This window comes from Pezoporus wallicus, unplaced genomic scaffold, assembly GCF_028554395.1.
Source record: "Pezoporus wallicus isolate ANWC-B61680 ecotype Strahan unplaced genomic scaffold, APGP_CSIRO_Pwel_v1 contig_1438, whole genome shotgun sequence".
NCBI lineage: Eukaryota > Metazoa > Chordata > Aves > Psittaciformes > Psittacidae > Pezoporus > Pezoporus wallicus.
In genome coordinates, this window is record NW_026638681.1 from 832,031 (window position 1) to 844,306 (window position 12,276).

The window sequence follows — 12,276 nt, forward strand, 5'->3', positions numbered from 1 at the left end:
CCCCAGCTCCTTTTCCACCAAGCAAGTTTACAGACACTCTTTCCCAGGCCTGTAGCATTGCAGGGCGCTGTTGTGGCTCAACTGTGAGACCTGGGACTTTGCCTTACTGAGCATCATACCATTGGCCACAGCCTATCGATCCAGCCTGTCTGGATCCCTCTGCAGCGCCTTCCTATCCTTTGGCAGATCAACACTCCCAGCCAACTAGGTGTCTTTGGCAAATTTACTGAGGGTGCACTCAATCCCCTCTTCAAGCGAGTGCCTGGGAATGAGGTGACACACCAATCAGTGCATGTTGCTGTGCCCAAGCTGTACTCGGGATCTCGCCCCATCAGCCACCGGTTTCAGTGATACTCAAACTCATCAGCATACCACTCTCTTTTGAAGATGGGACTCAGAGACACTTTCACAACCCGCTTAATCCGATCTACATGAAAGCACCTGCTAAGTGGGGAGCTCCCACTCTGCCTCCTGGCAGTGTGCTCCCAACCCTTCCTCCACACTGACCCTGCAGCCTATATAGCTACACCTTTTGCAGAATGAGGGAATTAGTACAGCTGAAAGCTTTTTTCCTCTGCTAATTTTCAGCTGGAGCAGCTCCCTGGTTTGGTAACTCCATTGCTGTATGAGCACTGATGCCAGCACAATGTAAACAGGGATTTCACAGGGCCAGGGGTGAGGGTCAGCGGAGAGGATGGGACCAGCCCTCTTGGTGCTGTGAACAGGTTGCTCAGAGAAACTGTGGATGTCCCATCCCTGGCAGTGTTCAAGGCCAGGCTGGATGGGGCTTTGAGCAGCCTGGTCTAGGGTGAGGTGTCCCTGCCTGTGGCAGGGGGCTGGAACTGGATAATCTTTGAGGTCCCTTCCAACTGGAACCATTCTGTGATACTATGAAATAACCACCTCCAGGTTTTAAAATACATAGCCCTTTGAAAATGGTGCATGTGTTCTTAGTTCGGTTTTAAAAATCAGACTTACATGTCTGCATTCACCTAAATGAGGAATTATTTTAGTCTTTGCTAAATCCTGTGCAAACAATATCAGTCAAAGCTGAAACACATTGTCTGTTTTATTGAAACCAGATTTCTCAGCTTCTTTAAATGAGGCATTTTTTGCATTACCCTGAATTTTACATTACTTGAATACAAAAGCCAGCATCATAAATGCAAAGGCCATGATCTGCCAGCTCCCTTGCTTTTCCTTGTTGCTATACAGGCTCACTACAGGGTGTATTTTCCTCTCAGTGTGAGTGTGATGCTACAATTAATACTAATGGCAATTATTAGGGCACATCAAAAGATGAGCATAGTACACATTAACAACAGAAACCAGCCTTCTGCGTTGTTGACTCTGCTTTCAGCATAGCTATTTAGGCACTCTGATATTTCTCAAAGTATGGATTGGTGATTGCCATCAATATAAAACAGTTTCAAAAAAGCAGTGCCTCTGCATGAAAATAACAGATTAATAAAAGAAGCCAGGTTTAATTACATGATTCAAACAAGGATTTATCATGAAATCACCTCATACGCAGCTATTACCAATTACAGTTCAGTTCAAAACTGAGACTTAGCTGGGTGAGGAAATGAGTTTAGTTTCAGGAAGGAAAAGTCTCAGAAAGATGGGACAGCGAAAATGGAAAGACACAGGGACAAGTCCATACTAGAAATGGCCTCCGGGGAACAAAGAAGAGTACATAAGAAGAAGGTGATGGACAGCACACGTGGGAAAGCAAGAAGTAGGTGTCTTGAGACATCTTATTACCCACTGCTGGGTAGTCAGATAAGAAAATCTGTCCATAGACGGACTTCATACTTTGAGCTAAAAGACAAAGAGTTTTGTCTCAAAGAAAGGCTGTGCCCACTGTCCTCGTGTGGGCTGTTCACAGCTGCAGGAGCAGGTTCCTCTGTAGCTGTTAACTTGGTAACTGCTTTGAGTTGGTGGTGGCTTTGTTGGCTTCTCCCTTCAGTGCTCTAAATAAGCAAGTAACTAGCCCTGCAAAAAAGACAGATTCCACTGTACCTGTCAGTGTACTCTAACTAGTTAGTGCATGTCTGCCCAGCTCTTCAGTTAACAGCATACATCAGGCTCAAGAAGTATGCGCTATGAGAAGTATATGCATTCCCATTTCAAAATACTCTGATAATAAGAATACAATGCAAACTAACTTGTCTAGTGTCCTCCATCCCAGCCGAAACCAGGACATCCAGAGTGCAAGAAGTTCTGTAGGTTGCTTAATCCGCCTGAAAACAGAAGAAAACCAGATTTCAGTTCCAGACTTTGAGGGGAGGATGCTCATTCCCCTCTTTATGATGACAAGTCTGAGGAAGCCATTTCAAATGTAAGGTGAAATATAATATTGCAGAAGCACAGATATTAAACCTTGGAAAACCGCTTTTGTTGAGGTATGTCTAATTGAGGCCTTGTGTCTCCTACCTGCAAGAGAAAGGCAAGACAGCCTACCTGCAAGAGAAACAAGGGGAGAAGAATTTTGCACTGAAATACTTGTGAACTATTTCTTTGCACACAAAAAGAAGACCATTCTTGGATTCCAGTGAAATCTCCTCCAGTTGTGGTATAAGTGAAACCAGCTGACTGGTCAAGCTTCCTACAGACCCATAAAAAAGCAGGAAGGGTGTAGTCTATCCAACATATCTAATCTCCGCACTGAAACAGCGTCCATCCATGCAACATCTGCTTGTTGGCAGACTACTGCTGACTCGGCAAGTCTTTAATCTGTCAACTCCCATGTGTTTTGATAAACCATGAAAGCTGTTAACTTAGACCTCAAATAAATCTTTTCTGCCTTGAGTGGGGTGGAAAGCTTTTGTGTATGGGCACCAGCCCTCCAGCTCAGGAGGGGTGAAAGGATGCTCCATCATTTCCCTTTCTTTGCACACACAGAAAAACCATGTTGGTTATTGACTTTCTCCCTCTCCACCACAGCACAATCTGGAGGAAATCCCTGAAGAAAAGCTTCACCTTGCATCCTCTCCCTGCTCCAGCACATAAGTCAATGGCCAGACAGCAATCCCACAGCAAGATGGTTGCCATGCTTCTGCGATATACCCTGAGTCACAGCTTTAGGCACTCTGCCCATCTTCTCAGTTCAAACGCAGATGAAAAGGGAGATGCACTTGAAAAGGCTCAGCTAGTCTTAAGGGGTGTGTCTGTGCCTGTGGGTCATCAACCCTGTTGCCTGTAACTGAAAGTTGATAACAGGCTTGAACAAAATGAAAGAATTATATCAGAATCAGATGTATGTAGATAAACATGATAAAAAGATACAATGCTTTAATTGATGCTATGACGAACCTCACAAACATTATAAGGCAAGCTCATTCACTGTTTTGTGATTTAATCCAGAGGCACCTATTTTCTCTCTAAACTTTCCAAGCTTTTTCTGTGACATCTCTTCCAGAACGAAATTCAAGAACACAAAAACTAGAAGATGTTTTCCTCATCCTGACTCCAGGTCAAATAAGTAGGAGTGTGTCTGAACAGAGAAGGAATATTACTTTTTATAAAGCGTGTCGACTCTGGTAGCTGGCTACCAACAAAAAGATATACAATTACTGCACTCCTGCGTGCAAATTTCCTTTTGGAAAGGAGTTTATAACTTAAAACTGATTTTGACCCAAACTTGTCATGCAAATCTGTGGCCTGGAAGGAAAACTATTTTGCAACATTTAGAACCAATGCATCAGGTATTTCTGCTTGTTTAGCAGACAATAATAAATAAGAGAAAAACACATGTGAAGCTGGAACTGCTTTTGCAACGCTCACCTTGCTTGCAATCCCGTCAGACTTTATGGCAGGTTATAACCCACCAGACTCCTCTTTTTCCCCATGTGTATTATCACCTGAGATAGTTGAGCTTGTCGGAATGTACTGCCTAGCACACTGTTAGCTAGATGTAAATAATAAAAATAAAAAGATATGTTTAAAGATATAAATCAGAAAAAGCAGTATTTCCAGACACTTTCTCTCCCCTCCCCCCCAGTGCTTCTGTGAAGTAAGTCTGTGTGAGAAAATCACTGCAGACTTTTCCACAGAACCCACAGGCATGAAGAGAAGATTACTATCCCTTTCTTTTTTCCTCCCCTTGTAGAACAGGGTGCAGAGCTTAACTCCATAGTAATGACATCCTAATGTAACCTTCCATCTGGCACTAACAGAAGCACATCTTTCAGCGAAGCCAATCTACTGATGACTCATGTGTCTTGGTGCAAGAGCCTGGGGGGGGCAGGGAAATAAACCACAAAACACAGATATCTTGATCTGTTTAAAACCTTCTGCAAGAAAAAGCTTTCAGAGGGAAAGTAGGAAGTTGGCAGCCTAGCCTGACTCAGACTTACCTGCTGCTTTCCACCAAGCACTGACCACGCTGTGCCCTTTGCAGCAGCAGAAGGGGTTTGTATGCTGAGGAGGCAGAGGAGAAACACATGGGACTGCAGCAGGTGGGTCTAGTCCCAGTGGGTGTCAAGATACTGATTTCAGACTTTTAATCTGCTCCTAGGCAGAAGCGGATACAGCAGCCCACTTCTGGAGGGTAATGGAGAAAACCTTATAGTGCCAGAAGCAGAGAGGATTCCTGAAATGCACACCTAATCCAGCAGAGACCTGCCATCCATCCAGGTCAAAGCAGGCTTTGAAAGGCTGTTCTTCCCAGAGAACTCACGGCCACCCCCAGTGTCCTTATTTTTGTACATATATATCCATACAGACAGGCCCTGAGACAAAAGCTTGGCTCTTTCCACCGCTGCTCTCCTTTTGTATACACAAAATAAGAGTTGACTCATAAAGTGTAATGACACGTACTGGGCACTTTTGTATATTAACTGATGCATCTCATGAGCAACGACGTCCTTGAGGCTCCTTGGCTGTAATATACCCTTCTGCTGTAATCAATCTGTAAGCGCACTGTTCTGAATCTCATTTATTACTCTTCTAATGTCTGCCTTACTGTCTATTGAGTCTATTTTATTTAGGTGAGCTAAAAATGACAACTGCTTCTCACAGTGCACATATATATTCCTTCGTTTTGTGCATGGTTATGGCAGTTTAGGAAGTTGTCTTTTTGTTCACGCATGCCTTGGAAAGAAGACCACCTATCAAAGTGTTTGACATCATAAAGATACTTTTACTTTAGACTGATGCCATTTGTCACTATCAAGTGTCAGAATCACTGCCCCAGAGCAGACTAAAGGTTTGCTGAACTCTGTGCCCAATCAGGAGCACTTAATACAATCCAGTCCTTCAAAAAAAAACATAACTGCTAATAATAAACCTAATTGTATTATGGAGATTTTTCCTATTTCAGCATCTAACATATAAAAATCAGTGCATAAGACTCCACAATCTCATCCTTGCTTGCTGCATCAGGAACTAGCATTTATTTAATTGCCACTTTTAAGCTAAGTTGTTTTTCCACATCCTTTGCATGGGAAATTCATTCCTGTATTTATTGGTTGTTCTCCCCCTCCCTCCATGGCATCAAGATTTCTTTCTTGCTCCCAAGAGCCTCAATCCTCTCCCTTGACCTTGAAAAAGGGGAATTCTAAGGCTGCTCCCAAGTGGGAGGCGTCTGTGTCTCTTTGCTCCTGTGAGTCTCAGCACTTTTTGCCATGGCTGAACTGGGATTACCCGGACTGCACCAGCCACGCGGCCGTGCCCCCACATGGGAGCCATGTGCAGTTCAGCAACTGCACATTAGTCACTCAGGCAAGACAAACCCTTGAGTCATGGTATCACCCTACCTCCTCTGTTACCCACAGCTTTACTTGTAAGGAAATTACACCTCTGCTGCCAAATAATGCTAAACTTCTCTCTTGTTTTTAAGATGAAACAATAATGGATGTGTCGTTCATGGTGATACTGCACTAATGTAATACTCTTTTTCTGACGTTACTCAATAACCTAAACCAGCACCACATTGCCCCTCATGCAATATTTAAACCAGCATTGTTTAAATCCATACCAGGAGATGTAACTGCAAGTTCAAAAGGATCGCTGTTGAAACTGTGTTAGCTGCTTTCCTCTGAGGTTTCACCAGCACTGCTGAGCAGAGCCTGTAATGTGGTTTCCAGGGGGCTGAGTGCAAGGCAGAAGGGATCCATGCAGCAGAACATGTTCTCTCTTTCTACCCTTCTGAAGAAGAAAACTTTACTATCCACCATGAGGCACCGCATCTTTCACATTACATTAGACTACAGCAAGACTGGTGAGCAGACATGTTAGGAAACCAGGGTAATCCCTTCCTTGTTCCTGACTTTTTTCCTGGCATCGCCCCAGGAGGGGAGGGGTAAGTGAGTTAACAACATTACAAAGAGAAGAGGCATCTCCAAACTAAAAATCTTCCAGCCTTACAAACTTCTTTACCTTAGAAGGCAAAACCTCCAAAAATTCACACTTTTAAACATACAACTTTAATTATACAAGCCTCTGCCAACTAGTACCATGACTGGAGAGTTCATGCTTTACTGTTTTAAATTAGGTTGAAAAGGAAATTAACCAAAATATCCTTAAAGGTGAAAGAATAATTCTATTTTTAAAAGGAAAAAGCCACCAAAAAAAAACCCAAACCCTCAACAAACCAAAACAACCAAACAAGCCCTAAATTTGATGGCAATACAAAGTAAAATTTCAGTATGTCTACAAACCTGGCAATTCAGAGCCCAAGAAGAAAACATCGTATGTTATGGAAGGCCATATATGTTTATTAAATGGTTATGCTCTGTGATATGCACACATTCTGTTGTCATCAGCAAGTACACATTTAGTATTTCAACATGATAGAAACACCCAATTTTGAGGCACATTACTTCAGCAAATAAAAAAAAAGCAGAGAAAAAGAACTGAATAAAATTTGGGTAATATAAACCCTATTAATCTCTAGTATCCATGGAGGATTATAAGAGGAAAGACATTCAAGAGGTGGGGGAGGCAAGTATCCTAGACCTATTCAGAAGGAGATAAAAGACCTCCCCACGACACATTAAGATACTTCCTGAAAAAAGCAAGAGTCATTCCTCGGCTTTGCTCCAACCTCCATGAATCGCTGCCCGCAGAACAACCATACTTGATCTTCTCGGATTTTGTTAAAGGGGCACTGACCTTCATGCCAGCATTAATGCAGAGCAACTGGACTGTCCAGCTGGGAACAGCTTACCAGAACTCAGGCCATGTACGGTGCAGCTCATATGGTCATTCATCCATTTTAGATATGTGGAGTTACCATCACTACGTAATCACTCCCTTTGGGAAACAAAAAAAAGCCACAAAACCCTCTCTCTTGCACATGCACATATTTCTGTGTCTCGTAAGGCAGCTCTGGAAGTAATTCAGAAAAAGAAGAATTCCAGACGTTAAAAATATCATTTAATGAAGCAAACATAAATCATACCAAAAAGTTTAAGTCACTTTCAGTTAATACATTTGCATTTATTTTAGAATATACTCTACATCTGAGTAAAAAAGTATTAAATAAGCTCCAGCACATGTACAACCGTGTGACCCGCCATCCATCCCGCTACAGAGGGATGCTCCTCAGCCCACCTGGTTCCCTCCCGGATAGCAGAAGCAATTTTATGCCAGTTTTGTCATATTCATCGGCTTGCATCCGAGCCTCCTATCCGCCAGCTACGCCACTGCCTCGTACATGTACGGGTGCAGCCACCCCTCCCGGAGAGGAGCGGCACCCGCTCGCCCCAGACCGTACAATAAAAAACAAGGACGGGGGGGGTGGGGGGTAATTAATAAACTAGTACTGATTAATTTACATCTCTCTCTCTGGCTTGTGCGTTGATAGAAAACCGGCTGCAGTCCTGGGAAGCGTCAGCCCCGGAGCACCACCCGCTACGGAGCCGGCGGCGGCAGCAGCGGCGCCGGATAGCGACGTACCCGGTGCCGGTGGTCCGGTCGCCGCCTTCCCCCGCTCCCCGCCGGCACTCACTGTCCCCAGCTGCTGAAGCCGATCTCCTGCTTGTATCTGTTGGTGAGGACGTTGGCCTTGCGGGTGAGCTTGGAGAGGACAGAGTGGAGTCCGCTGAGGTGGTAATGGAACTGCTGCTCCAGGTCCTCCTCCCCCTCACCCTCCTCGGCGGGCCCGCCGCCGCCCAGCTTGTCCTTCTTGCGGGCCGCCTCCTCGCCGGCCGGCGGCTGCACCACGCCCCACTCGATGTCGTTGCGGATGGATTTGAGCAGCATGTAATGGCTGTACATGTCCCTGCGGGAGAAATAGGCGCCGGGGTCCCCGGTGGGCAGGGCGGCCTCCCGCGGCGGGCAGACGGCGCCCGCCGCGTCCAACTCCTCCAGCAGCAGCGGCACGTCGCGCAGCAGGCTGGGCACCATCACCGTCTGGTCCATGTTGTTGACGGCACCGATGAAGCGGTTCATGGCGTTGAAGAGGGAGTACTTCTGACTGTACGAGTCGCAAATCTGCATCATGACGGTGGTCGAGCCGGAGGACGAGCGACACGAGGCCAGGCCAGGCAGCTCGGACCTCAAGGCTCCTCCAGCGGCGACCTCCTCGCTACCGGCACTGTCCGCCCTCCTCCGCTGGCTAGGGTTGGCTCGGCGGCTGCTGGCGAGCAGAGATCTGCTGGGAGGCGGCGGCGACAGGGTTAGGGGCTGCTTTTCCTCCCTTCTTCCCTCCCTCTCCCGGCCTGTCTCCTCCCGTCAGTGCCCTCTCCGCCTCCCTCCCCGGCCCTCTCTCCCTTTCCAGGCTTCCCCTCCCCATCCCTTATCCTCGCCCTCCCAAACCCCGACAGCCTCCCGGTGCGCCCGGTGCAGCCGCGGCGCTCGCTGCTGCCGCTTTCGCTGTGCAGAAAAAGTGAAAACGCAAAACCCACCCCCAAATCCACAGCTCCTGCCGGAGCCACGCGTGCCGCGTGCTGGGACCGGCTAAGGGGAAAGCACACCGGCACCACGCCGGTAAACAGGAACTCGAGCGGGCCCCGGGGGAAAAGGTACCGATTCGCGGCGGGAACAGGGAAAAAGGGCGGGGGCACCCACCGTGGTAAGGAGCCGCTCTCGGCCGCGCCGTCAGTTCGCTGCCGCCCGTGGCTGCGCTCCCATCCCCAGCGCCGTATTTATAACGCCCATCTTAAAACAAGGTGTTCCCCAGTGCCACCCCCCGTGCCGCCACCACAGATAAAGGCGGCGGCCGCGCCGTCTCCGCCCCTCGCCCCGCAGCGGGGGAGGGAGGGGGCCGGGCCTGGCCGGGCTGTCAGCACGGCGCTACATAACCTATCCCATACCAACCCTACCCGCGCAACGGATCAACCAACAGGCGGAGGCGGGTGGCCGGGGTCTGCGCGGCGCCGGGGGGGGAGCCCGCGGTCGCGGCCTGTGGGGCGCTGGGAGGCGCCGGGCCGCCGTGTTAGCGCTGCAGCGAGGCACGGAGCCTGCTCCGCCTGCGCTTCTCCAATGCATGCCCGCGGTTTGGCCTGCCGTCCCTCCCGGGCTGGCTGACGGTGCGCTTCCGCCGCCTGTCTATCCGCTCCCCGGCTGCTTCAGCCTCCTGGGGTCAGACCGCAGCGCGAAGGGAGGAGCAGGCCTGTTCTCTGAGCGCTGGGATACAAACCGGCTGCGTGAGCGGGGGGATCGCGGCCGGGCGCCCTCCGTGAGCAGCGCGGGCGCTGCTAGTGCTTGTGGTGAAGCAGTAGCAAGAGATACCGGCTGGTAAAAAGTTATCATCTGTTCGCAGATAATTAACTATGGGGGAAAAAAACAGTCATCTCACGAGGCCAGAAAATTGGCCACAACACATATTTGTGTCTTTATATAGACGTAGTGTGTCATTAATACACCATTAACAATTTTGCTGCCTTTAATTGAAATACAGTGTGTGCAGAACATTCAATAAATTGGAAAATGACATAAATCTTGAGGAACAAGAAGAATTAGTTCATTATCCAATTCTCCTGTCCAGATTAAAAAAAAACAAAAAACAAACAAATGAACAAATGAAACCTGAAGACTTTACCTGTGGTTACAACATACTCCTGGGGGAGGAGAAGAATGTGGCAGAAATAAAGCAGCCTGGAGCTGCAGCCTGAAGTCATGGGAAGCATGTGGCTGTAGCAAAAGCACTGGACGAGGAAGCGTTGTGTCTTCAATGTGATGATACTACGCAAGTTACGACCTGAGCATAAAGTAATTTCACCCCCTCCTGCCCTCTTCCCAAAATGTCCTTTCGTACGGTCTGCTCCCACCTCTGACTGTGAATGTTACCTCATTCCAGTGCAGCGCTAATGCAGCACGGGAGCCTGTGCTGGCATGTGTCTGAGCCATTAGGCCGGGAGAGATCATGCTCGAATCAAACTTCACAGCATAAGGCAATCGTCTTTTTTTTTTTTTTTTTTTTTTTTTAACTTCCTTATGTTCTGATCGATTTTGATATGCAGTGTAAATGTCTCTGGTATGTATAATGTATATCATTAACACAAGCCTGAGTAGGTTTGATTGCTCTTTGGTTGGAACGAAATAAAGGAGCATGTATTTCAAACTCGGATGGTGTGGAATTGCAATGGCTGTGCTCACAAAAGGAACAGCACTTTCCCTTCTCCCCCTCCTCTTAAGATGATCCTAATTGAGGCACAAACTTTTACGTGCAAGCAGCATTTGTTTAGAATATTTCCTCTTCAGAATGATCAGGTTATCATGGCCTTGCAGTGCCTGGAAGTGGAATCAGCTGGAAACCCCTTATCTCGTGTCCTGAGCAATAAGGAAGCATGCATATTTGCTATCTGCCAGGCCAGGAAGGGGTAACCGTTCACCTTCACCTAGCACATGATCCTGGGTAAGGAAACCAAAATGACGGAAGTCCTCATCTAGCATCTCAACGGATGGAGTGCTACTGACTATGAACCCAGCAGTGTGGGGGTAAAAATGACTTTCCACTTGAATAGATTTGGTGCTGCTACTCAGGAAAGGAGGAGTCACATTTATGTTACTATATTAGCTAAACCCCTTTCATTTTCCCTGAAATGAATGAGGGCTGGTGGTGTTCAGCACTTTCTGGATGAGGGCCTTCTTTCTGTGGCTGACTCCTGAAGAGTATCAGGGGTGAACTATCGCTATTACTATTTATCTGCTACTTTACAGAGCTATTACTAGTATTAGCTAGTTAACTTAGATATACGTCAGTATTAAGTTGCAGTATCACTAAGGCTGGTTCTACAAAGGCTCACTGCAGAAACAATACTGCTGGTGGCCCGTCTCCTCCTGCGACATCAGCAGCTGCTCAGTATTTTCCAAGAAAAGACAGATGATTCTGTCAGCTCGTGTGGGTTTGCATACCATCTGCAAGGCCTATCTAAATTCTCTCTTTGGTGGCAACAGGATAACAAACCGCCTTTGTTAACAGTTTTCCCAGGACGCATGCTGGCGCAAAATAGGTGCCACCGGCACATTGCAGACCAGCATGGCTACACTTTGGCGGTTAGAAACTTGTTCTGCTGCACAGTGTTTGCAAAATAAGATGAGATATTGTGTGGGCGAAAAGTGATAAATATGTGCAAATATTTAGTGTTGCATTCCGCAGCCTGGGAGCACCATTTGGGCCGGCCTTGTAAGAGCAACATCTCTTGGGAATTTCACTTCCTCTTTTAATTTGTTGTCGATGTGACATGGCAGATTAGAGTTCAGCCTTGGAAACTGAGAGTTCTTTCCTTCTATTCCTATCTGACATACATTTTTCTTCAAACTTGTGAACTGCTTCCATCATTTTGGGTGGCAGTACAGATGCATGCATTTAACACTTCTCTCTTCTTCTTTCTCTTTCTGAAACTGAGTCCAGTTGTACCAAACACTGAACCAAGGAAACCCGTCATTTCTCATCCAGAAGGAATGTTATGTGAATTTATCGTCTTAATTGATGCCTCTTCATAAGTTTCATGTAATCAGCCCTTGTAGCTTAACTTGCTAATGAGCAGGCTAAGTGGAAATCTAATATGTTAAAGGAATGCAGACCAATTTGTCAGAGTCCTGCTGAGACCTGCAGTATATGTTTTACAAAGATTTATTCATCTCTCTTCTATCTTTCTTTTAGCCACCTTTTACTCCTCTTTATATTGGTCCTCTGTGAGAGGGGTGACTCTCCAAAGTGGAGAGAATCCCCTGGAAAGGTGTGCAGAGGGGTCAGGAAGATGTTCGGAGAAGGGGGCAGGGATCGTAAATCCCCTTTCCCTCTGGCACACATGCAGATCTGAGCGAGACCGCACACTGCCAGCAGCAGCACAACCAGGGCGCTGCAGCGGCATGCCTTGGTGC

At 47.1% G+C, this 12,276-nt stretch overlaps 1 protein-coding gene across 2 annotated transcripts; it reads right to left on the reverse strand.

Annotated features, from left to right (window-relative positions):
* Positions 1–6,698: 6,698 nt before the first annotated feature.
* MID1IP1 (MID1 interacting protein 1) lies at positions 6,699–9,168 on the reverse strand. Of its 2 annotated transcripts, none has more exons than XM_057411835.1 (2): positions 9,016–9,168; positions 6,699–8,599 (listed from the first exon to the last, which is right to left on the reverse strand). In XM_057411835.1, exon 2 carries the CDS (start codon positions 8,446–8,448, stop codon positions 7,951–7,953), a length of 498 nt encoding a protein of 165 aa, XP_057267818.1. In that variant the 5' UTR covers positions 8,449–8,599; positions 9,016–9,168; the 3' UTR covers positions 6,699–7,950. The 2 variants fall into 2 exon arrangements, with proteins under 2 accessions (XP_057267818.1, XP_057267819.1); XM_057411836.1 differs by having other exon boundaries at positions 6,699–8,602.
* Between the last annotated feature and the right edge of the window lie 3,108 nt (positions 9,169–12,276).

Excerpts from the sequence above, each read along its gene's own strand:
- MID1IP1 (XM_057411835.1), bottom strand. The coding sequence starts at position 8,448 with ATGATGCAGATTTGCGACTCGTACAGTCAGAAGTACTCCCTCTTCAAC.